This window comes from Cololabis saira, chromosome 18, assembly GCF_033807715.1.
Source record: "Cololabis saira isolate AMF1-May2022 chromosome 18, fColSai1.1, whole genome shotgun sequence".
Taxonomy (NCBI): Eukaryota; Metazoa; Chordata; class Actinopteri; order Beloniformes; family Belonidae; genus Cololabis; species Cololabis saira.
In genome coordinates this window covers 9026310-9053108 of record NC_084604.1, presented here as the reverse complement: position 1 = coordinate 9053108, position 26799 = coordinate 9026310, and the positions used below count along the sequence as shown (strand labels likewise).

The 26799-nt window shown below is 42.1% G+C and overlaps 2 protein-coding genes across 3 annotated transcripts; one reads left to right on the top strand and one right to left on the bottom strand.

The window, feature by feature from the left end:
- The first annotated feature begins 1228 nt into the window (after positions 1–1228).
- Positions 1229–22947, top strand: cebpz (CCAAT enhancer binding protein zeta). Its single transcript, XM_061707464.1, has 17 exons — positions 1229–1403; positions 3264–4783; positions 6957–7188; positions 7276–7426; positions 8463–8551; positions 10250–10303; positions 10373–10475; positions 12145–12198; positions 12269–12335; positions 12431–12537; positions 13901–13961; positions 16344–16516; positions 16627–16662; positions 17802–17888; positions 19960–20024; positions 20117–20198; positions 22172–22947. The coding sequence occupies exons 1-17, from the start codon at positions 1254–1256 to the stop codon at positions 22324–22326; spliced, it is 3186 nt and encodes a 1061-aa protein (XP_061563448.1). The 5' UTR covers positions 1229–1253; the 3' UTR covers positions 22327–22947.
- LOC133418654 (protein CEBPZOS-like) lies at positions 21936–26799 on the bottom strand. Of its 2 annotated transcripts, none has more exons than XM_061707466.1 (4): positions 26627–26799; positions 24966–25083; positions 24845–24889; positions 21936–22435 (listed from the first exon to the last, which is right to left on the bottom strand). In XM_061707466.1, the coding sequence occupies exons 2-4, from the start codon at positions 25081–25083 to the stop codon at positions 22353–22355; spliced, it is 246 nt and encodes an 81-aa protein (XP_061563450.1). In that variant the 5' UTR covers positions 26627–26799; the 3' UTR covers positions 21936–22352. The 2 variants fall into 2 exon arrangements, with proteins under 2 accessions (XP_061563450.1, XP_061563451.1); XM_061707467.1 differs by having other exon boundaries at positions 26638–26799.

Below are 26799 nucleotides of genomic sequence, written 5' to 3'. Positions count from 1 at the left end.
TCAGAAGATAGTTGGTGCTTGGTTTTGTCTTGTTCACTCTCTCTGCCACCATAGAGGCCCCTAGAGCCGACAAGGGAAAAAAATAATATATCTATATATGCAGTATATATATCTTTATTTAAACTCGAAAATCATTGAGGGCGAGCCCTCATTTACAATGACGTCGAGCAATACAAAAGTAAAAACAAAAAACAAAGACAAAAACAGAACAACAAAAGAGCAGTCAATTAAACAAATATGAAGTTACAATTAATAAATAATGTAACAATAAAGTAAATTAAAACAGATACAAGCAGTGCTTAAAAGATTTAAGATCAGGGATTTAAAATGTCCAAAAGATACTAGTGAATTAATTTTTAGAGTGTTTTGTAATGAGTTCCAGGTGGATGGTGCAGAAAAGCTAAAAGCAGATCTACCAAGCTCAGTAAAAACTCGGGGGACTTGTAGTCTAAGCCAGTCAGTGGATCGAGTGTCGTGTAAACTAGCAGGCCAAGCAAGGAGGGAGGAAACACAAGTCGGCAGCAAGCCAATAATAGCTTTATAGATGAATAAATGAAAGTGAAAATCTGGCCTCTCAGAGAGGGAGGACCATCCAACCTTACTGTACAGGATGCAATGATGAGTGTTATATGGGTCACCAGTAATAAACCTAAGTGCAGAGTGATAGACAGAATCAAGGGGCTTTAGCGTTGTAGCCGAGGCATGTCTGTACAGTATGTCACCATAATCTAAAACTGATAAACTGATAAAACTGATCCTGTAGAAAAAGCCAATCTTTTGCCTCAGTTTACTTGCCAGATTTGAAATATGATATTTAAAAGATACATTTTCATCAATATAAATACCAAGGTATTTATAAACAATAACTCTTTCAATAAAACTGCCATTTTTAGTAGTAATGGTGCAATTACTCATCTTTATTTTTGGATCTGGAGAAAAACATACATTTAGATTTATCTGCATTTAAAACCAACTTCTATTCTTTAAGTTTTTTTTCTTTATATACTTTTTATTAAATTCTTTGGGGAGTGCTTTATGTAATTTAGTAAAGTCTGATTTGGACGGTTTGAATTATTTATATAAATTATTTCTTTTCTATTTTTCTATTTTTTTCCTAAACGAAACTTTGTGTTTCACTTTTTAGTTGTCAATAAAGTTTTGGAACAAAAAAAAACAAAAAACGGGTCACGTGTTGCGGGAGAGGTGGCAGAGGTCTGCTTCCGGTCACGTGGGCTCCGCGTGTCGAGGCAAACATGGCATCCAGAAGGAAGCGGGGCAGAAAAACTGAACAAACGGAGAATTTAGAGACGAAAATGGGCCAAGAAGAGGGGGATGATGGAGAAGAAATGGCCGGAGACGAGGAGTTTAGTCTGGAGGAGGTGATGCGACTCGGAGGAACCAAGGTGAGCTCACGTGGTCTGAATCAGAAACACCTGAGGAGCTGGTACTACTGGGACTGGTGATCTGGAGGAGTCCGGGGGAACGGACACCAGCTCCGGGTCTGGGTCAGAATCTTTTAGTCCTTCTTACAGACCATGTCCTGGCCCGGGTTTTATTGCTGGTCAGAGCTGAACGTTAAGGACCGGTTAAAGGAGTGTTTCCCAACCCTGGTCCTCGTGGGCCCCCCTGTCCTGCATGTTTTAGATGCTACCCTGCTTCAGCGCACCGTGATAAAAGTACCTGTGTCATCAACAGAGTTGTGCAGACCTTGCTGACAAGCTAAGTAGGACCTTTAATTAGAATCAGGTGTGATGATGAAGGGAAACATCTAAAACATGGGTTTTCAATTCCGGTCCTCGAGAGCCCCTATCCAGCATGTTTAAGATGTTTCCCTGCTTCCTCACACCTGATTCTAATTACTCGTCATCATTAGCTTGTCATAAAGGTCTGGGCAGTTCTGTTGTTGAAACAGCTACTTTTATCACGGTGTGCTTAAGCAGGGAAACATCTAAAACATGCTGGATAGGGGCTGTTTTAGATGTTTCCTTGCATCAACACACCTGATTCTAATTAATGGTCCTCATTAGTTTGTCATCAAGGTCTGTACATCTCTGTTAATGACACAGCTCCTTGTATCATGGTGTGCTGAAAGCAGGGTAGCATCTAAAACATGCAGGGCTGGGGTCCACGAGGACCAGGGTTGGGAAACACTGGGTTAAAGGACCAGTCCAACACAGAGCAGTGACGCCTAAGACCAGGTTTCACATGTTTCCCTGCTTCATTGCATGATACAAGTGACTGTGTCATCAACAGAATTGTGCAGCACTGGATGACAAGCTGATGACGATGATTAATTAGAATCAGGTGTGTTAAAGCAGAGAAACATCTAAAACATGCAGGACACCGGCCCTCGAGGACCAGGATTGGTGACCCCTTCCTTAGACAGAGGTGTATAATCCAGGTGCCATAACGTAAAAATCCACTCCAACCAAAACTAAAGCAGCTCCTCTGCAGGTAGATTGGGTCGTTAGTGAAAACACCTGTTCTAAATGTACAGGCTGATCCAGAAACATGGCAGGGTTTTTACTTTATGGCACCTGGATTAAACACCTCTGACCTTAAACCAGGTCCAGATCAGACACCACACCACTTGGACTGCTCAGACCTGAGACCATGTGATGCAGTTGTACTGCAACATTATTACTGCGTTACATAAAGACCTGTGAACAATCATTGGAATGATCATCCACCTCATCCTCTGTTGACTCTTTTATTTTATCCCAATAATTTGGCAAAGACTGAAGACGTTTTTGTCCATGTTCTTCACAGTCGAGATCTGTCACAGGATGAGTTACGGAGAAAGAACGAGGAGAGTTATTATGCCCATGAAAAGAAAAACACAGCCCCCCCACCTCCACCTTTTATCGCAGATTTGGAGTCTCGCTTTTATTTTGCATAAAAGTGTAATGGAAACGTGACTTTCAGTGTGTGCAGACACTGATTCTGGCCCTAGAAATCGTATTTTTGATTCCATGCTTAAATCAGTAAGAATGCATCCAGAATTTCCCGGCATGACATGTTTTTAACTCGCAGAGATTGTTTTAAATATGGCAGTTGCATAGATTTGGTTGGTTCCAATCCTCGTGGCCCCGCTGTGACGTAGCGGTTCTTAAATCTGGCTCAGCCAGAGTTTAGGGCCAGCGTAGCACCAGTTTTCTTGGCACCGAGTCGGTGCTAAAAACTGGTGCTGGTACTAGCACTGGAACCACTCTGGTGGCAAAGCACTTTGTGAAACTGAAAGTTCTGTTACTGTTCTGGTGCAGGCTGACTACATCCTCCTCGCGGGCCTGGACGACTCCAACGAGCTTGTGGACGGAGGAAAGAAAGGAGCCATCGACGACCTAGAGGAGGGCGAGTTGGAGAGCTTCATCACCAAACTGGGCATCCGGACATACGCTGGACAACAGAGCATTGCAGATGAGCCACAGGTTCCAGAGGAACCAGAGGGTCCAGAGGAACCAGGCCCCACTGCTGATAGGGATGTAAAAACACCCACCAAAAAAAAGGCCGGTGTTCAGGATGCACCCGCAAAGGGACCAACGCCTGCCGCTTTGTCGAAGGCAGTCCAACCAGCGGCGAGGAAGACGGAAGACCGTCAGCCGTCGACAGCTAGAAAGATCAAGCAGATCGGGTTTGAGTTCCAGCAGCGTCACGTCCTGCTCATCAAGCCCGGGGGGAAGTGGTTTGAGCTAGAATACGCCTCCGAGGGCTCCTCCGCGCCGCAGGATCCCAAGCTGGTGGCCCGGTACCTGGCTTTGGCCCGCCAGCTCTTCGAGGCCGAGGTGAAACTCTACAAGAGTAAGAAAACCCTGCAGAAGGGAGCCAACAGCGCCTGGATGAAGACGGTGGTGTCCTCCGGCGTGCTGGCTGACAGGATGGCCGCCATGACGGTCCTCCTTCAGGACGCCCCCGTGCACATGCTGGAGCACGTGGAAAGCCTGGTGAACATGGTGAAGAAGAAGGGCAGCCGGCGGATGGGTCTCATGGCTATGGACACCCTTCGAGAGCTGCTGCTGTCCAACCTGCTGCCAGAAGACCGGAAGCTCCGCCTCTTTGCTCAGCACCCATTTGATGAGCTGGAAAGGCGAGCGAGTGGCAACCGGGACACCCGCGACCGCCACCTCATCCTCTGGTTGTTCGAGCACCAGCTGAAGAACCAGGTGGCCGAGTTCGTGGTGGCTCTGGACTCGCTGGCTCACGACACGGTGGCGGCCACCAAGGCCAAGGCGCTGGCCACCGCCCACGAGCTGCTGTGCAGCCGGCCAGAGCAGGAGCGGCCGCTGCTCATCCAGGTGGTCAACAAGCTGGGGGACCCCGACTACAAAACGGCCTCCAAAGCCTCGCACCTGCTGGAGACGCTGCTGCACCGGCACCCCAACATGAAGGCGGTGGTGTGCAGCGAGGTGGAGCGGCTGCTGTTCCGGCCCAACATCTGCACCAAGGCGCAGTACTACGCCGTGTGCTTCCTCAGCCAGGTGACGCTGAGCCACGGCGAGCACCAGCTCGCCTCCAAACTCATCACCATCTACTTCTCCTTCTTTCAAGCCGTCGTCAAGGACAAAGACGTTCAGTCCAAAATGCTGAGCGCGCTGCTGACGGGCGTCAACCGCGCGTATCCCTACGCCAGCAGCGGCGACGACAAGGTGAAGGAGCAGCTGGACACGCTGTTCAAGGTGGTGCACCTGGTGAAGTTCAACACGGCCGTGCAGGCGCTCATGCTGCTCTTCCAGGTCATGGACTCGCAGCAGAGCGTCTCCGACCGCTACTACACCGCCATCTACAGGTAGGCCGCTCTAGGAGCGCACGCGCGCCGGGCTGTGTACGAGATGATGTAACTAATGATATGACAAACATCCGGATTATTATGAAACTTTTTTTTTTATTGAATTTTTGGCACGACAAACATTAACACCAGAGGTGTCAAAAGTATTCACATTCATTACTCAGGTAGAAGTATAGATACTAGAGTTTAAAAACACTCCTGTAGAAGTTGAAGTATCAACTCAAGTTTTTTACTCAAGTAAAAGTATAAAAGTACTGGTTTCAAAACTACTTAAAGTGTAAAAGTAATGTAAGGGGGAAAAAAGTCATTAAGGACAAAAGCCATTGAAAATGAATGCATCTTAGTATAATGCAAATATATTAAAGAAGCATATATGTGTACTATTGAGCATTAACGTGTGTTTCAGAGAGCAGCAGATATGATGACTAGTTGCCTATAAGTATTGTAATGGTGCAAAAAGTCAAACTTCAGAGGCATGTTATCATTTATCCTAACCTTTATTGGAATGTACATCCAAGTTTAGTTGCAGGAATCTGAGGGAACGGATGTAAGAACAAAACTGGACAAGAACATCTGAAACAACCACAACCAAATTCACTCTATCCGGATGGAGCAATTTAACTGGATAGTTTTTTTTAAAGGCCGAAATGAAATAGAGTAACAAAGCTGTTTTTAAAATGTAAGGAGTAAAATGTACAGATAATTGCGTGAAAATGTAAGGAGTAAAAGTAAAAAGTCGTCTGAAAAATAATTACTCCAGTGAAGTATAGATAACCAAAATTTCTACTTAAGTAAAGTAACGAAGTATTTGTACTTCGTTACTTGACACCTCTGATTAACAGTATAAATGCACTTATGAATTATAATGTATAGGTAAAGGACATTAACAAAGATAGTCCTAAAACAAAGAAACGCACACAAAAACAACACATCAACATCAGCCTTGACTAAGTTACATAGAGATCCACCAGATAATACAGTGAAATCCTCATAACCAGACTATTCACCATATAGACGCTCCTCGTGTTTCTAACTAGACTGTGCCTTATCTTCACATCCATCCAGCAGGGTGAAAGCAAGTAAAACATACATACATACACAAACATATATATATATATATATATATATGCATAAAAATACCCGCATACAACGAGGAGAAATAACATCATCTGGAACCGCAGGGAAATCAAGCCTCTTAAAGCAGCACAACGTAACTTTTCCACCATAATATAATATTTCCAGAGTCATTGTGATGGTACATCAACTTCCAACAGGTTTAATGAACCTCTGTCATGGTCTGGGGGGTCTGTATCACCTCCACTGGCACTATTGGCGCTTTTCCACTAGTACCTTTCTCAGCACGCTTCTACCCGCCAGAGGTAGAAGTGTGCGAAATACAATTTCAAGAAAAAAGTTGAAATGTCGAGAATAATGTTGAAATACAATTTCAAGAATAAAGTTTAAATTTTGTGAATACAGTCGAAATTTCCCATTTTTTTCTAAACATTTCAACTTTATTTACAAAATTTTTACTTTTTGCTCGAAATTGTACTTCAACATTAATCTCGACATTTCGACTTTTTTCTCAAAGTGCATAATGAAAAAAAAATCTTCCCCCTCTAAAATGTATTTATTTATTTATTTGTTTTTCTCCTGCCTGACCCTAATACTCTTCCGTAACAGTTGTGTGAAAAGGTGTTTGCCCCCTTCATGATCTCTTCTTTTTTTGCATGTTTGTCACACTTAAATGTTTCAGATCATGTAGGTTTGGATTTTATTAAAAACCCTTCATTTAAAAACTGCATTTTGTGTTTACTTGTTATATTTAATTATTTATTTTATTATTTTATTTTATTTTATTATTTAAATTTGCGTTCAAGATAATGAATGAATGAATATTTAAATTTGTTTGGTGATCTGAAACATTCAAGTGTGACAAAAAAATAAGAAATCAGGAAGGATGGAAACATTTTATCACCCAGCTGTATATAAAGGCCCGATTCTGAATCCTGGTGAGACCCGCCTGCTGACTTGGTCATCCCTGCTGTCGTCTCCTGTCTTTGTGTATGCCGTTATCAGCTGTAATGCAATTAAAGTATCTATTCCACAGCATTGCTGTGTGAAGTTAGGCGGATGTCTGATTCTCATGTTCTGGTGATTCTGGTGTCTTCAGGAAGCTCCTGGACCCTGGTCTGTCCTCCTGTTCCGCTCAGAACCTTTTCCTGAACCTTCTCTACAAATCCCTCAAGGCGGATGTAGCGCTACGTCGGGTGAAAGCCTTTGTGAAGCGGCTGCTATCAGTCAGCGCTGAGCAGAGCGCCAGCTTCGCTTGTGGCGCCCTGTTCCTTGTGTCCGAGGTTATGAAGGCCAAGCCGGGCTTGAAAACGCTGCTGCAGGAGGATGGGGTGAGTTGGATCATCTGCCTGTATCCCATCAGTCCCTCAGTCTTATTTAACTTTAAACGTGGTGGGCACTGACTTCTGCAATTCCAGGAAGAGGAGGAGGAGTTCAAAGACCTTGCAGAGGAGGAGGAGGATGCGGAGGAGAGTCCTAAGGAACCAGAAAAGGCCCAGGACGGACCAAAAGCAGAGACGGAGGACGTCAAACCCACAGGATCATGGATACACCACCAGAACCTTGAAGGTCAGTTAGCCATGGCACAGATGCGTCAGGGATGACGCAGAAATGTTCAAAACTATTTAAGTCACACAAGTCGCCCCGTTATCTACAAACAGCCAAACCCAGATGAAAAAGCTTAAATCCTATAAAGACTGTGACTGCGTTTACATACAGTCAATAATCCTTTTAAAACCTGAATATTGGCAATAACCCGAATTTGCACAGCCATGTAAACACCAATAACCCTTTTGAATAACCCGAATTTGCTCATATTCGGGTTTTTAAAAACCCAAATATGACCCCTGGGTTACTCCTTTTAAAACGCGAATACTGGGTCATGTAAACGCCAAACGGAATATCCCCATCCAAAAAGGAACATGAATTTGTTTTCTGCGCATGCTCTGTTCACAAGGAATCCTGGTCTTTTGAGTCCAGGAAGTTCTTATAAACACGGAGAAACCAAGACCAGGAGACTAATCACTTCATAAATGTAATGAAGGATATGAACATTTCTGCATTTGTAGACGGTAGAAAGTACCGGGATAGCGAGATTTACAAGAAGGTGAGCGAAAAGTTGCGCGAAGCAGCATTTGTTTTGAATTTGGATACAGGAAGAAGAAGCTGAAATGACGGTAATTGTGTCATCACGTTCTCCGTGCGTCGCTGGTTTGATCCAGATATCCCAAATGATTAATTACCATGTATACAGGGATAACCCTGTTTGCTCATGCATGTAAAGGAATAATCTGAATGTTTCAGTAACCGGAATATTAGCAATAACCCGAATTCTGACTGCATGTAAACGTAGTCACTAATCCAATTTAAAACTGGAGCCCTCAAGGCAAGTTTATCTGTGTAGCAAAATTCAGCATGGATAAAACTTTAGCCAGGACTCTCCTGTCACCCACCTCCCTCACCTCTAAATAATTTGCTGATGGCAATCATCCAGAACTTTCAGGAATCCACCCTGAATGGTTTCCATTCAGCCTTACTTGGGTTCCAGCAGAGCTTCGGCCATTACAAAGCTTTAATGTTCCACTTGGTGTCGTCACTCTTGCAGGAAGGAAGACCCTGCAGAGCTATGACCCGCTGCACAGGAACCCGTTATTCTGCGGTGCCGACCATGCCAGTTTGTGGGAGCTGCAGAAGGTGAGAAACCAGCAAATATGACCAGCTCACAATGTTCAGACCTGGAGACGGTGTTGTACCACACCAGAACCCTCTGTTAAACCAGACCACCGTCTAGTCCAGAGTTCTGAACAGAGCCCGCTGTCATCAGTCAGTGTTTTCATTTCTGATAGAAGTCAACAAGGATTTAAAATACGATGATAATAATGAAAATATCAAACAAAATCCAAATCCAGACCGATGCCATGATAGTGTAGTGTAGCGTTTGTGCCATCGCTGTTTATCTAGTATGTTAGCCATTGTCATTTCTGGTTAACTGATGCTCTAATTAGGGCTGCAACTAACGACTATTTTAATAGTCGACTAGTCACCGACTATTGAAACGATTAGTCGACTAATCGGATAATTAGTAATTTTTTCTTAAATTTAGTATGTCACTTTAATTATGTGGCAAATGATAATAAACACGAGAAAGATGGGTACTTCAATGAAAAATACAGGACTGTCTCAGACTCAGAATATTTGAATATTTTGATAAAGTCCTTTATTTTCTGTAATGCAATTTAAAAAAAAAAAAAAAAAAAAAAAAAAAAAAAAAAAAAAAATGTCATACATTCCAGATTCATTACAAATCAACTGAAATATTGCAAGCCTTTTATTATTTTAATATTGCTGATCATGGCTTACAGCTTAAGAAAACTCAAATATCCAATCTCAAAAAATTAAAATATTCTGGAAATCTTAAGCTGTAAGCCATAATCAGCAATATTAAAATAATAAAAGGCTTGCAATATTTCAGTTGATTTGTAATGAATCCAGAATGTATGACATTTTTGTTGTTTTAATTGCATTACAGAACATAAAGAAATAAAGAACACAATATTCTAATTTTCTGAGACAGTCCTGTAGATATTTTATTCAACTTTGCCGCTGTTCATACAAAAAGTTAAGAAAATGTCCTATTTAAAACCAAGGACAGGCAGTGATCAGTCAGACATAAATCCATGAATGAATAAACATCTATCCATACAGGCAAATGTGTTGTATAAAAAATAAAATAAAACGTCTCATATTTTTTTCTGTATCAAGTGGGTGAAATCGGTTCTGGATGGCAGGACATGATCTGGGTTGAACTGGTGTTGTTGAAACCCGTCACTCAGACCCGACGTGCTTTCTCTTCAAATGCTTGTGCATTACCAACATGCTCCCGTGATAAGCAAGGTCTGCTTTGCAAACCTTGCAAGTCATCTTTTTATTTACCGTATCGAGGCTAAAAGGCTCCAAAACTTTAGAAGTTTTGTTACATGCAGCTGCTCTACAGGGCGGGACGCCGTCATTCTGTTTACCCGCTACCGCTCGGCAGAGATGCTATCGCGCATGCGCGACTCTCGGCAGAGAACGTATTGAAGTGAGATGCCTCACTCCGTTGGAAAAACACGTCTGGCGACAATTATCGACAATTTTGATTATCGATTTTTGTCGACAACGTAGACAAATCGTTGCAGCCCTAGCTCTAATCAAGGGTTAGCACTAACAATCAAATCGTCATAGAGGCCGACAGCTAGTGGACGATTCTACATGTAGAATCGCCCAAAATGAACACCAACAGACGACTGCACAGGACTGGAGTCACAGACCTCGCCTCACTGCCGGACGGCCGATTATGGGGTTGGTGTGTCCCGGCCTGTAGACTGACCTTGTGTTTGTGTTTTTCTGCAGCTCGCTCTTCACTATCATCCATCAGTGTCGCTGTTTGCCAAGACGCTCCTGCAGGTGAGACCCTCGTCATCATTCACCCTGCTGAACCTGCAGCTTGTTATTAACACGTTTCTGTTTCTTCAGGGAGACTGCATTCAGTACTCTGGAGACCCTCTGCAGGACTTCACCCTCATCCGCTTCTTGGACCGGTTCGTCTTCAGGAACCCCAAGCAGCTGAAAGGAAAACGTAATAACTAGTCCCGATCGAAAACCCACAGTCCTCATTTAAGCCCTCACAGTGAAAACTGCATTCCTGATGCCGAACAGTCCTAGTCCCAAAGCACTGACCTGACTCGAAACCAAGTTTAAAACTGCAGTTTTAATCCCTGTCTCCAAACAATCCATACCAAAACTCCCAATGCTTCAGTATTCCTTATGTGTCCGGTCTGGCCCGTCTTTATTAGAAATGAATGTCCTTTCATCGTTGCCGACCCTGGCTCCAGTAAACTCACAATGTCAATCCATTTAAAGTCAACTGAGGTCAGCTGGCTCCAGTAAACCTGGAATATTAATCAATTTAAATGTTACTGAAGTTAGCTGGCTCCGGTAAACTTTTAACTAACCAAGTTTATGAAGTTTGAGGATGGTGGACGCTCGTCTAAAGCTGTTTTCAATTAATCGTTAAATGCATTTGTGTAATACGTCTGATCAAATGACTGAGAGAAAATACTGTTAGCTTCATTGAATAACAGTCAAAGTTGCCAATCAAAGATATCTATAACCAGATGGACTAAACCTGATCTGTAGGGTCAGGCTACGACTGCTACCAGACCAGAATCCCAGAATCCTTCGAGTAAACCAGCAGACCTGCAGGGTATAAGGATGTTTTCACACTGGGACTATTCAGTATCTGCCGACTCTGGTTTGGTCCGTTTGTGGTATGAGGGAGTCCTGACCTCGATTCAACCTAGCGACAGACGTACTCCCATGTTTGATCTAAAAAGACTTTTGGAGATAGCTGGCAATGCATTGTTGGTATTGAAGGAGCCCCTAAACAATCATGGATAAAGAAAATTACACTTGCAGACTCAAACAACTTCCATCTGCAGCCGCTCATCATTTAAATACCGTATTGTCCCGAATATAAGACGACCCCGATTATAAGACGACCCCCACTGTTTCAAGACTCAAGTTTGAAGAAAGACTTTTTGAACACCAAATTCCATTTTTATACAGAAAATAATTACAGTACATCTGAAACAAATGATTATAACAATATATTCGAGAGAAAAAGCATGTTATTTTGACTATTTGAAATCATCATGTTGAAGTTTGCATCATAACTTCTCCTCAGCTGCCGGTTTACCTGCCGAACTTCCACCCTCTTTTCTCCAGATTGTCGCTACGTTTCTCCACTTTCTGTTATCTCTTCTCTTATTTTCTTCTCTTTTCTTTCTTATACTATTTCTTATTTTTCTTCTTCGTGACAGGGGTTGGCTTTGGCCTGGGGAGTTAAGTTCAGCATAAGTTTTAAAGATATCTGGCGCCATCTAGCGTTGTGAATGGGTATAACGTCTAGACCCCGAACATAAGATGACCCCCACTTTTTCAGTCTTATTTAAATGCAAAAAACACTGTCTTATATTCGGGCCAATACGGTACTGTAAACAAGCAGTATAGAAAATTTTCCAACTCTAAGTTAAAAGACATAGTGGACGTTACCATGGTTTCAGCTTTTACACAACACACCAACGATGGTGCCAACTGATGTCACATGACTTGTTTGGAATGAAAAGGACACTGAACCGAACTCGCAGGGACGAACAAATGTACCTTTTGAGTTGTTGAGCAGTTTGAGGTATTTTAACTCTCAGGTTCATGATGATTCAGTAACCGTGTTTCTGTCTGTTGCTCAGAGGGTTCTGCCGCGCTGAGGCCCAGACACCGGTCACCTGCCGCCTCTCTGCCAGGTGAGTTTCAGGAGGCTGGTCCTCTCGTTTCTGTGAGACATGTCCATCACCACGTTTCTCTCGTCATCAGTGAACAGTCCCGAGTTCCTGTCCAGAGACGAGAGCCAGATTCCCGTGGATGAAGTTTTCTTCCACCGGTGAGTCTGAAGCGTCTCCGTGGAGACCGACCTTTTTCCCGGTGTGTTAGCTGAGCATCAGTCCCGTCAACTGCTGTGTTTCGTTGTCCCTGCAGCTTCTTCAAGAAGCGGCAGCAGGAGAAACGACATCGCAAGCCAGTGAGAGAAGGCGACGACGAGAGCGTGGAGGACGTGGACGATGACGAGTTCGAGAAACTTCTTGGTGAGGTCAAAGCACCGTTTGAAGTTTAGGTGACCTTTAACCATCGGATCTGCAGTGAAACAGAACCCTCCAGTAGAGGGCTGCATTGGGATTGGAGGGACCCAACGCAAATCTGGCAGGAGCGGGCGGTTTGAACTTTGCTGCGGGCGGCTAAAAAAACACTGCAGGATCGGGATGTAGCCTAGCGACAAGATGGAAATCAATGAGGTGGAAAATAAACCTCAAACAAGGTCTTTACAAAACAAAGACAAAGCAAGGCCAGTCAGATATTTGGAGAAACTGCGTTTAGTGTCTGTGGAGCATCTTGGGACCTCAGTCGGTCAGCAACATTCTCTTCCTCCACAGCAATATAAAAGTGATTCATTTGTTAAATTAATTCTTTTCATTTGTTAACGTTGTCTATTTTATGTTATTTATTTCATTTCATTTTTCATTTAATTATTTATTCAAACAGGTTAAAACAAAAATAAAAAAAATCATAATCCATAAAATGTATATACCGAAAAAACAAAAAAAACCATAAGAAAAACAAAGCAAATTAAAGAGACAAATCTATATGTAGATAAATATTTCCTGTTTGAAAGGGTGTAGGATGAAGTTTCAAAAAACTTTTCTAGTCCTACCCCTTCTAATGTTCTGTTTTTACAATTTCTTCATTTCACACAACTTCTAAAAGAAAAGAAAAAGTGGTTCAGCTGAGCAAGGCACTTTGGTCACTGGCTGTCAGTTCATGTGTCCATTTCCGTTTTGTATCCATAAAGAGTATTGATTTTAAAGATTAGGTGTTATTGAAGCCACTCACAGCTACTCTCGTTGCTATAACCTCAATCACATAATTGATGTGTGCGTGAAAGGTGAAAAAGCTTGTGTGATGATGACAATGATGAATTTGCATCTAACTTTCGGTCAGGTGACCTATGAACTGTCAATTATCCATCAAGCTCCACAATGATCATGTTAACATTAAATCAGAAAGATCTGTCTCTGACATTGCTCTTGTGGGACGGGAGAATACACTAAATCAATGCATCTCTATTATTGTGCGGGCATAAACTCTTGAGTTATGCGGATGCGGGCGGGAGTGGATATAAACACTGCGGTAATGGGGGTGGTAATGGTCTGAAATTGAGCGGGCGGGAGCGGGATGAAGAAAACAGTCCCGCGCCGGGCTCTACACTCCATGTCAGGATCAGTGTGGAGCTGACCCCTGATCCAGTGCCCCGCTCCCACGGGGACCCGCAGTATTTTACCACATCAGCGACTACACAGCTGGCTGACTGATGATTAATAAGCAACAACTCTGGGATAAATGTGTGTGAAAGCTGATTTCTGATTAAATTGTTTTGTTTTATGTTTTGGTCAGACTCCGTCGAGGGCGACTCGTACTACGCCGATGTACCCGGCGATGACCTGGACTTTGCCGGGTGAGTGAACGTCTGCTCACCTTCCTCTTCCTTTCACACCAGCAACTCTTCAGGAGAGTTTTCAAAGGTTTTTAGACAAACTGTTGCTGCATTTAGTCATACTTGTGTCATTGGGGTTTTGAAGGAACCAAACTTTACCGTTTAATAGCAATGACAGGTAGAAAATGAAGACGGCCAGAGTTACTAACCCTAAACTCTGGCTGGTTCGTATGAATCAAAACTAATTTCTCAAGATTATCTAGCTGAATCTCGACGTAGGATATTTTCTCAATATAATTTTTGAATGCTAAATGCACTTGATTAAGTATCAGCAGCACATGAGCATCAAAACAGTTACTGAAACTAAAGTAGCTGTAAAGTATAATAAATTAGTGCCCCAAAAACAAAATGAACAAAATATACTTTTCAGTCACAAAAGGAAAATACACTTGTGCAAAATCCAAACAGAACAGATGCTGAGTGGAAATAAAAACAGGTCAATTTGCTTTTAAAGGCATTTCTGACTAAATAAAGTTCTTTCCTTTTGTGTGCTGTTCAAACTTTTTTGTGCAAATTAGTGAACACGTGAGCAGACTGGGTCCAAAAACAACAGTAAGGCTGCGTCCCAATACTCGCCCTCGTTTTCTTCACTAACCCTAACTTTTGCGCGTTCCCGTGAAGGTAGTGGTGTCCCAATTCCTCTTTTCACCTAGGGGGAGGGGGCATAACGAGGGCTAGGGGCTGAGAATAGCCCCTTCAAATCGAGGGATTTCACACGCTGACTTGGCGAGCGAGGGGGTATGAAAATTTCCCAGAATGCTTTTGCCGTAGGCTCTGCGTCGATTTGACTCGCCGACCGAAGGCAAACAGGCAGACTCGTCTCAGAGAAATAGAGAGAAATAATCCTGTGACCCGTCAGATTTGTTTTGGATGTTTCTGATATAATAGTCTTCAGAAACCACAAAGTAATCCAGCTGTTATCTGGGTAATTTACACACTTTCAGATAAAGTTGTGGAAGATCACGCCAGAATAAAGGGATTTATGGTTCCGTGTTACACCAACGCAGAGCCTACGGCGTAGGTTACGTAACCTACGCCGTAAGGTCTGCGTCGATGTACGCGGCAACGCGCGACGTACGACGTACGCTCTGTGTCGATTTAACGCGGACCCAAGCTCCGGAGCCGGCAGACAGAAATCTCTAAATTTCGGAGCAAATTTCTTAACAGGCGTAACTACAACTGTTAGATTTCATCTATTAAACCAACATCTTCCTGAATGATTTATTTCAGCCAGCGTAATTCTCAACAGAGCTGCGTCCCGGGAGAGAGTTTCTCGGGACAGACCGCCGGGACGACGCAGCAGCTTGACCCGGCGGTCTGTTTTCGGGCTGTGAGCTGAGGCTGCTCCCCGGGGCCGGCGGCTCTTCTCATCTCCGAAAACATCGGGTCAAATTTCTTAACAGGCGTTATTTGGATAAACTGAGCCCCGGTTGTGGATCTTAAGGTTACCTTTATGCCTGAAAAAATATTAAAACTTAATAAAGTGCCATATTAACAGCGCTACAGCTGAAATTAAAACAGCTTTTGGCTCTCTGCTTCCTGATCAGGTTAGGGATGAAAACGAGTGGGGAGTAGGAGAAATGGGACAGGCACCTGGGCCAAGTGCCCTAGATCTCAAGTGCCCTAAAATCTCCCCCTTCTTTTTTAGGGGTTAGGGAAGAAAAGAAGGGCGAGTGAAGAAAAGTAGGGGGAGTATTGAGATTGGGCCTAAGCCTTGATTTTCTTAATAAGTGCATCTTTTGCCGTGGTGGAAATTAGAAAGAGGTAACGAAAACGAGAGATCAGGCTAACTTAGGGCTGGGCGATATGGCCTTTTATTAATATCTCGATATTTATATACAAATATAAATTACAAGTATAATTTAGTAGTAGTAATATAATCAGTATTTAAACTGAATATGCAATAATTCCCCTCACAAGCAACATTGCACATTAAACACTAAACATACATTAAACATTGTACTGCTCCACACAAGCCACTTGCATTGCCACAAATTAGTTAAACCAAGTCAATTACTTAACCCAAATGTACATCAATATCAATGCTACACATTAAACCAATAGTCCAATCCACAAAGTGCTCTCAGTATATTGGCCCAAAGTGCAAAAAATGAGTAGTTTTAAGTAGCAACGCTGAGAATAGCAAACCATTACCTACGTAAAACCCATGGAACCAAAGCATCCCGTCCCAAACCAGCTAAAACCAGACAAACGCTCCGTGTGGGTTTCTGCTCCTAGTCTTGATCGTCCGCATTTCACCTCTTTATTCTGTGAAATAAGTCCAGAAAGGTGATTCACACCTTGATGAAACTGCCCTCTTCATCTTCCTCTCCTCTCCCTCAGCAACGTGAAGAGTAAAAAACAGAAGAAGAGCTCGGGCGACTCGGACTCGGACGACTCTGACGTGGACGACCTGGACGATGAAGAGGTGTCTCTGGGCAGCATGGATGAGGAAGACTTTGGAGAGGAGCTTGAGGAGGAAGGAGGGACCTTCATGGATCCTGACGGGGACGAGGGTAGGAAACCTCAGTCCTGTTAAACATCTGCTGTTGCTCTGATTTAAAGGCAGCAAAGTTCTTTTGTTTAGCGGAAAGAAGTCTCACTTTCTCTTGTTTTTCCGCTGCAGAACTGGAGGATGAGGATGAAGACGGTGAATTTGATGGTAAGGACAAATGTTCACAGTGACACAAGGGTGTAGTTACAGACCCCTTCAGATTCCAGCTGAACACAGCTGTGAAGGCCCTGCATAGTCGTTGTTTGGCCACCGGCCCGTTGCTGTTGTCACATCTTTACGGTTTGGGGATTAACAGAGTATTTTGAATTTAATTGAATTGGTACTTGTCCACCTGCTCACGTACGCCGGGTGGAACCTGTCCGCCGGCTCTGCGTCGCACTGTACGCCTCACAGGGCTGGGGATCGATTCAAATGTCAAGAATTCCGATTCTTAAGATTCAGAATCGATTATCAAGATTTGATCCGATTCGATTCCGATATTGATTTGGGTTAGTGTTAATAAAACTGTTTTTTGAGCTGTTGCATGAATTATATGACTGTAGTCATGCAACATAATACTAGTATTATATTGAGATTCAACAGCAAGTATTGCAGCTAATGATGCTGTAAGGACCAATCAGCTCCCAGAATGCTGATAGAACTGCTTTCAGAAACATCGTGTAGGTCAGAATTACCAAACAGATCCAGGGAGGAAACAGAGACGGATGAAATCGGTTTTATTTTTTCCCACATTCCGTTTTTATTTGTTCCATTTTCGGTCTATTTTGGTTTTTAATTTTTGAGCATTTGGTTTTTAGCATTTTTTGCAAATGTAACCCCAAGACAGTGTATAAAGTAATGAAATATAGACAATTTATGCAATTATAACTGAAAACTTTAATGTTTTCATGCCTTTAAACATATTTAAAGGCAAAAACATGGCATTAGTTATTCTCATGTCCAACAAAACATTCCTTTTTTGGGGATAAACAAAAAAATAACCAAAAGTTGTAATGTAATGATGAAAAAAATAATATACATAAATAAATAAAAGGAAAAAAAAAATCGATCTTTAGACGTATGAATCGATTTTTAGGAATTAATATGAGAATCGATTTAGAATTGGGAAATCGATTTTTTCAACACAGGCCTACCTCCCGGGTCCCCATCGCCAGTGTCACACATTTTCTTCCCAATTCTACGAACCTCAAATTGTTTTTACGTCAGATGGTTTAAATATGGAGAGAAGTTTTGTGCTACTTGTTTGTAGAGATACTCCTGAAGCCTATATTACATTTCTTTCTCAGATGATGGAGAGGAGGAAGATGACGGCCCTCCAACCCAGAAGAAGAGGAGGAAATCCCCAGAGAAGCACGACTTCGCTGGATCTCTGGGTCAGTTAAATCAGGGGTTCCCAACCTTTTTTGTGCCAAGGACCAGCAGAAGTATAAACAAAAAGCTCAGGGACCGGTTGACAATTTATGTCAATTTTAATAAACATTTTAGAAAAAAACAATGCATTTTAAAATGCAGGCTATCATCAGCGACGTTAGCTGATGTTGTGGCCTTTAAAACTTGCTTCTGCAAATCTAAGTCACGTTTTTTCCTTCCACTGGTTTGTCTTTGAGAGAAGGATGTTTTGTATTTAAGTGTCTTTGAAGCTTGGATGGCTTCTTTTGCTTCGTTGACGAGCGTTTCTCCACATAAAATACAAAGTGTGTTTGGCGCCTCCAAATCGCCCGTTGCAACAAATCCGTATTTTATATACATAATGTCGTACTTGCGATTAAAGCTTTTGCTTTTCTTTTTGGTAGGATATTCCACTTGTTCATCACTATTTCTTTTACTCGAACAACTAGTAAAGAAACGGCTCATGGAGGTTTGCTGAGGTCCGCTCATCTCTGCAGCTGACTGAACCTAACCTGCATACAGCACCTGTGCATGGCGCTGTTCAGTCCGGTCAGGTACCAGAACTTATTGTCCGCCAAGCCATGACAGGGCTGCCACTCAAAGAAACACATTTCGACAAGTTTTGGATGAAATTATATGACAAAAAAATGCAAAAATTGTTTTCTTAAATTTAGTATGAGGTTGCTTTAATTATGTGGCAAATGATAATAAACACAAGAAAGATGGGTACTTCAATGAAAAATAGATATTTTATTCAACTTTGCTGCTGTCATTCATGCAGGGAGACACCTAAAACATGCTGGATAGGTCTTTCCAGGACCGGAGTTGGAGACCCCTGTATTATGCTCTTATTTATTCATGTAATAATATACAGGTGGAGGTCGGAAAATTTTAATATATTGCAAAACTTCATTCGTAGTAAATTCAACTTAAGGTGAAACAAATATTATTTCCCACTACATGCAAAGTGAGATATTTCAAGCCTTTGTTATAATTTTGGTGATTATGGCTCACAGTTTATGAAACCCCAAATAAAAAATCTCAAAAATTTGAATATATTATGAAATCATTAAACAATTCAATCATCAAAATTATAACAAATAAAGGATTAACACATATTGCTTTGCCTGTAATGAGACTATGTACTGTAATGTACATGTATTACGTGGTCTGATAACCATATCCCGACGAATATTTAATTCTCTGCGCATTAATTCTGCACCTTCATCGATTGGGTCTTCATCAAAAGGACATGCCATGTTCGTGACAATGGACTTCTAAAATATATACTGACTCTGTTTTTAATGACAGACGGCAGAACTTCGCCAAAACTCGCCTGCTGACTGAATGAATGAGGAAATCAAATGTGCGTGCGGCTCTGAAAGAGGCGGAGACGCAGAGAAACTCGAGGTTCATTGATATAAACCTGGTCCAGGTTAGGTTCAGAGAGTCTGTTACTGCAGTAACTGACCGAGAGCTTAAGTTACCTCTCTTTGTGAAACAGGCTAGAGTTACCTCTCTTTCTCTGGTTTGAGTTACCTCCCTTTGTGAAACGGAAAACTCAGTTTCCCTCATTTTAGGGTTAACAGACTCAGAGTTTTCACTAAACCTGCTTTGTGAAGCGGACCCCTGCTCATCATTGATCAGCATCTGCAGTATTGATCAGTGAGCGCAGTCAGTCGTCTGGTGCGGGGAGACGCAAAAAAAGAAGAAAAAAAAAAAAAAAAAGCTGCGCTGACACGCGGCTCTGGGCAGAGATTGTATGAGGTGAAGTGAAGTGAGATGCCTCACTCCATTGGGAAAAAACCGTCTGGTGACAATTGCCGACAATTTTGATTATCGCTTTTTGTCGACAACGTCGTTGCAGCCCTAATTATGATCGGAACACAAGCCATTCCACGGCCCGGTAGTAACGGCTCTACGGACCGGTACCGGTCCGGGGACCGGGGGTTGGGAATCACGGAGTTAAATAACCCAACCTTCCTGGTATTTTATACATTCACACATCGATTGGCTGCTGTAGTGAAGTGTTTTCATGTTTTTTGTTGTTTACAGGTTCTAAAAAGAAGGAAATGAAGAGAAAAAAGAGCGATAGAGCCATGTTTAGTTCTGCAGAGGAAGTGAGTGAAGAACCCAGTAATAGATGATGAAGGGGGGGTTAGTGATCCCTCACCTGGGGGGTTCCAAGCTCACGCTCATGTTTGTGTTTCAGTTCGGCTCCCTGCTAGACGACAACGCCGGCTCCAAGTTTGACAACATCGGTATGAATGCTGTCGCCAACATGGACAGAGCAGGTGAGAACTTTGGCGTCACTGATCCACCTGGACCTGGGTTCTCCTGGGTTCTCCTGGGTTCTCCTGGGTTCTCCCGGGTTCTCCTGGGTATTAGGTACCGAGAGGATCCTTCTGGATTGCTGCCCTGAACTGGACCAGCTGCTCCGGTTCAGACCAACATGATGCTCTCGGTAGGAGCTGCTGACAGGTCCGACATCTGTCGCCATGACGACCGTATGGGACGACTACTCGAGATAAAAGCCAGATCCTTAAAATATCCTATTATGCAGTTGTTACAGTCCAGACAGTCCATGGACATGAAGACTGTCCTCAATACTGCACGACTCACACGACCAGGGCCGCTGTCTTTGATCATCGAGGCACTAAAGGTCCAATATGCCTCTTTTCTCGATGTTCAAAGTTTCAGTTCAGGTTTTCAGGCTGACATTTTAAAGATTACAACGTTAGATTTTAAAGAGTAGTCTTACCTCCACAATAATTTTCATGTGATTGATCCTACCCCTCCAATCACAGATCACCATGAATATGCTGCCTTGTGGAATCAGCCTTTAGACCACATTCACGTTTCCATTACTTTTTCACAAACTAAAAACTCATATTTGTCATTAGGGCTGGGGATCGATTCAAATGTCAAGAATCGATTCCGATTCTTAAGATTCAGAATCGATTATCAGGATTTGATTTGCCTCCCATATCGATGTGGGTTAGTGTTATTAAAACTGTTTTTGGAGCTGTTGCATGAATTATATGACTGTAGTTCTGCAACATATTAATACTAGTATTATATTGATATTCAACAGCAAGTATTAGCAGATAATGATGCTGTAAGGACCAATCAGCTCCCAGAATGCTGATAGAACTGCTTTCAGAAACATTGTGGGTCAGAATTACCAAACAGATCCAAGGAGGAAACAGAGACGGATTAAATCGGTTTGATTTTTTTCCCATTTTTGAGAATTTGGTTTTTAGCATTTTATGCAAATGTAACCCCAAGACAGTATATAAAGCAAAGAAATATAGACAATTTATGCAATTATAACTGAAAACTTTAATGTTTTCAAACCTTTAAACATATTTAAAGACAAAAACATGGCACTAGTTATTCTCATGTATTTCACGCATGAATGATGGAAAAAAAATCGATCTTTAGACATACGAATCGATTTTTAGGAATTAATGAGAATCGATATAGAATTGGAAAACCGATTTTTTTTTTTTTTTTCAACACAGGCCTATTTGTCCTAAAGGTAGCGCCGTGGGGTGTCGGCATTTCCATTGAACAGTGTTTTTCTCTGTATTAGCGCTCTTAGTAGCGCCGGAAAAACCACCTTGTGAAAAGTTTTGTTTTTCCGAATTGGTGCCATTTCAGGTTTTTTTTTCTATATTTGGGTTTTGCACAAATCTAGAGGTAATGGAAATGCATCTAAAGTTGAATAAACCTCCCCCAACTGTCCGTCACAATGGAACTGTAACAGGAACAGGTCTGAGTGGTTCAGGACGGTAACCAATAACAGCAGAGTGGGTGGGGATTAGCAGGAAATGGAGGATTCCTGCTAGATGACAAACCCAGACAGCTTTGGAGTCACGATCAAGATAAAATAACTGTTGTGGTGGTGGGTCTATAAGATCAGAGATCAATACTGCAGGATATTGATCTTCACAAGTGAAAATGGATCTGTTGACCAAAATATTCCCTCTATGTTGAGCTGAAGCTCAGATTACCCAAACTTCACACACTTGTTTTCACTTATTTATTGTTACAGCATAGAAATGCACCAAAACTAAAAAGTTACTTATAGAATAAAGTGAAACAGTCGGTCATGAGGGTCTTGCTCTGCAGAAGTCCATCTTCAGGTGCAGTAAAACCTCCAGTCCAGCAGAAACCCAGACACAGTTCAGAGTCCAGGTTGTTTTGGTTCAGCATTGCTGTTGTGTGTGAGGAACTCCTGTTTTGAACTTCCTGTTTCTTGCAGCCGTGAAGCAGCTGAAGTGGGAGGCTCAGCGAGACGATTGGATCCAAGGCCGTGATGCCAAAACGCTGCGCAAGAAGAAGACGGCGTTCAAGAACAAGCGGCCGGGCTTCGGCCGAGCACAGAGGGGAGGCAGGATGAACAGGAACAGGAAGTAGCCGCCGGCGTGGCGACGGGCCGGCGCTCAGCTGCGTTTGGACGACCAGGCCTCCTGGTCCTGCTCACGGACGCCGTAGACCCCGGCCCACTCGTTGGACTGGTAGTAAACTGGGAAGAGAAGACAGACGGGTTCACACCCAGAACCTGGTCCTGAACGGGGAGGTTTCTGTCAAACTGGAACCTTTCTGCTGACCCATTTTTATTGATTCCATTACCTGTAAATTCATTGATCAGTTCCTGATCGATCATGGTTTTTCTGGTGATTTATCAACTTTCAACTCAAAAGTAATTTTCATAAAACTGTATTAAAACACAGTATTTTGTCATTTAGCACTGATCCTGTAAATATGTGGGTTTTCTGTAGGGTATGTGATGAGAACACCGTCCTGGTTGGTCATTTCGATGCCAAGAGCCAGTCCAGTCCCTCTATTTGGACTTCAGGGGTCGGAACCAACAGATGCAGAGAAACTCCCTCTGGACGCGACTGGATAAATATACAGGACTGTTTCAGAAAATTAGAATATTGTGATTTTCTGTAATGCAATTACAAAAACAAAAATGTCATACATTCTGGATTCATTACAAATCAACTGAAATATTGCAAGCCTTTTATTATTTTAATATTGCTGATCATGGTTTACAGCTTAAGAAAACTCAAATATCCTGTCTCAAAAAATTAGAATATTCTGGGAATCTTAATCTTAAACTGTAAACCATAATCAGCAATATTAAAATAATAAAAGGCTTGCAATATTTCAGTTGATTTGTAATGAATCCAGAATGTATGACATTTGTTTTTTTTTTTTGATTGCATTACAGAAAATAAAGAACTTTATCACAATATTCTAATTTTCTGAGACAGTCCTGTACAAGTTCTTTGTCCTTCTGCACACTTGATCGTTTTGAAAAGTAGATCTCAGACACTCAGTCATTTAATGAAGCCCTGCCCCCGTTTCCATGGTTCTGTATATCCTGTACTTTGCTCAGAACCGCAGGTTTTATGAAGTTTATGAGCAGTATGACTGGACAGGTACTTAACAGACTTTCTGCTTGAGTTTCTCTTAAAAAGTACTAAAGATTCAGAGACTGTTCGGTGAACTCTGTTGACAAAGACAAAAGTGGTCGTATCTGCTTTTGTGTTGGATAAAAAATCTCCTTCAATCCGCTCATGAGTTTACGAATGCAGACTGATGCAGTAATCATCTAAATCACAATAACAAGTAAACTATTGGATGGTCTAAATCGTCCTTCCTCCACCTGGTTTGGATCATTGAATGATTCCTAATCAAATCATAACATCATACACACATCGACCAGGAAAAAGTCCTGCTTTGATCCAGTAAAGAACATGTCCAGCTACAAAGGTGATCAGAAATCCTAAGTGTCAAGGTCACTGTGTCCTTTCTGAAATGATCCAAACATGAATAAAACCCTGATCTTTAACCAACAACTTTACCAGTTGAAAAAGAAACCGATCAAACATGAAAATCTTTTCCGGTACCTCCCAGTCAATCTGGATCCTGGTAGATGTTCATCAGAACCTTCAACCTGCGTCCGTCACCCAACCAGCTGCTTTCATGCAGGACAGCACGGCAAAACAGGTGAGGCTGGTGGAGTCCTGATCTGGATCCAACAAAAGACTTAGAGGATTCTGTCCAACACTAGTGGCGCTTTTCCACCAGTACCTACTCAGCCCGACTGGCCTTGACTCAGTTTGGCGCTTTTCCACCAGGGGTCTTAACGTGTCGAGTAGATACTTTTTCTGCATCTATTCTGCTGAGGTTCTAAGCAGCTGAGTCGGCTGTATCTGACATCATCACACTACAGGCCACCGATTGGTCGGGGGGTTGGAGTCAGACGTCTGAGTCAGGAGGAGGAAATCAGCTGAAGAGTGACTCTGACAGCAGCTTCTTGTTCATTCTATTTGACCAGCAATGGTATCTGGACATCTGGGGGTGCTAAAACATCCTGAATAGGTCACTCGCACCAACAAACCCAGAACACAATCCTTTGTTCTAACTGAAGTAAAAACTCTGATTTCGTATCTATTGTTGCTATTAAACAGTTAATTTTGGATCCTGAAAAAACCTCAGTGACACGTATGACTAACTAGCAAACGTCTGTCTAAATATTCCTCTTCAAAAACTCCCCGACAGGACAGCAATCTTGGTCCAATAAATGGGGAGATAATGTAGAACGGGTCATATTTTGTTGTCCTTGGACTGTTAGTTCAGTGAGCTTTTATCTCAGACTGATCGTCTTTACATCGTTACAATCTGTGGAGTCTCCTAAACCCCCAACAGTCTGGCGTTTGTAGCATGTAGCAGCTGGTCCTTTGTGATGGTTATCATTAGTATTCTCATCTTTTATTGTGCGTTCAAAACTGATCTTCGCTAAGCTGCGTCTGGAGGGAACACTAATAAGCTGTAGGTTAAGCATTAAATAAAGTATCTTCAGTTCATCCTTGTAATCAAACCTCCCGTCGTGATGGGGTTGTGACAGGACAGAGCTGCGTACCTTCCAGAATGGATGGAAACCTTCGGCTCACCGTGCTTCTGAAATCTAAAGGGGAGCAGCACAGCGGTGTATCAGAGAGCAGACAGGCTGATCAATCTCCCATCACTTTGACCGGTTATACCTCGACTGTCGTTCATCTTGTGGAAGAGAGCGTATGCACCGATGACACCCAGAAGCTCCACCACAATCACCCCCTTCATCATCCTCCGGGCCACGTCTGCAAAAGGTCTGGGAGACATCTAGAGAAACAAGTGGGACTTCAATTAGAAAGAGAGGATCGCATTAACCATACATTCCCAATAAGAACCTGTGCGAGTCTTTGATAACGGTGTACTGTAAAGTTTAAAGACCACAATGTAGAAACTAACCCCATAATATTATTGTACTTAATAGTAATATCAGCAAAGCATCAAGATATGTCGTCATCGGCACACGCAGGAGATCAGTCACAGCATCTAGCAGCTGGTGTCATTACACTCTACACATGTACAACAGCAGGTGTACAGGTGCACGTGTGCAGTACAAGTGTACTGTACATAGGGTTGCCAACTCCCTGAAAACAAATAAGGGACACCATCGGCAGGGCCGGCCGAACCGATTGCCTTCACCTTTCCTGTTGTGGTGAATTTTTTGAGCCCCTTTTTTTGTGAGTGAAACTATTTTATTTTGACTATTTGACTCAAACCTGAATTGAATTAGATGCATATTTTTGAATGCCATGAACCCATGGAAAACAAATGATTATCCAGCAATTCACTTTAATACAAAATAACAAAACGAACTGAATAAAACAAGTATCTTTCTTAAACAGAAACCTGTCCTGCTTAACTTAAAATTGTATAAATTAATATAAAACAATAGAAAGAAAGCAGAACATCCATTCTGTAATAGTGCACATTTTTAGTGCAATAACAAAAGTGCAAACAGAAAGTCTGTAGAAAACTTGTAAACATATTTGAGCCTCAAAGGCCATGACTGTAGGTTACAGTTGTAGTAAAACAGAAAAAAATAACTTATGAACTCAACAGCCCAATGCCATTTTCCATTGGCATTTCATGACTATTTTCTGACTCTTACAGTAATACGGGACAAACTGCGTCCCTTTTCAGCTCAATACGGGACGTACTTTAGTTTATAAATACGGGACGATTCCGTTTTTCAAGGGGACGGTTGTCAACACTAACAGTGCAAGTGTACAGGTGCATATGTACAACAGTTGTTTTATTTAGGATCCCCATTAGCAACAGTATGAGCTATTCTTCCTGGGGTCCCACATACACACAACACACAAATTAACACTTAATACATAACAGACATACATTATACATGACAAACAAAACAATAATAGACACAACTCCCTTAGTCACAAACAACACAGAGGATAAAACTAAATCACCATCATTCTCAGACATAAATACATAGAAATTAAATCAAATAAAACACCTTCATAAACAATACCTGCCCGAAATGACCTTATCTTAGAATTCTTGACCACTTTTCACATTTATTATGAGGGTTTACACTACCTATAATTCTATTCAAACTTCATTCTATTCCTTTCCAAAAGTCAAATCATAATTAATTACATTTTAAAAGGAGGTGTGCAGGTGTTCAGGTGCAGCAACAATATATCAGATAAAGTTCTAATAAAAACATTAAACCTAATTCCTGGTTATTTACAGCTTCTATTAATAACAAAGATCAGTAAAATTAGGTTTATTAAAGTCTAAAGCTCACTTTTATCATTAAACTGTCAGTTTGAAGTGAAATCAGTTTGTTCACCTTTAACTCGCCTTCCGAACCAAAAGTAGAAGAAAAACAGGAATCTGTTATCTTGAATTATCTGTAAAGAAAGATTGATAAACAGATGATTTTAGAGAAAAGCTGCTTTAAAGCTCAGATGTTCAGAGCAGCTGTAGCTGACAGGCTGCGTCCTTCAGCCTACGGAAGCCGGC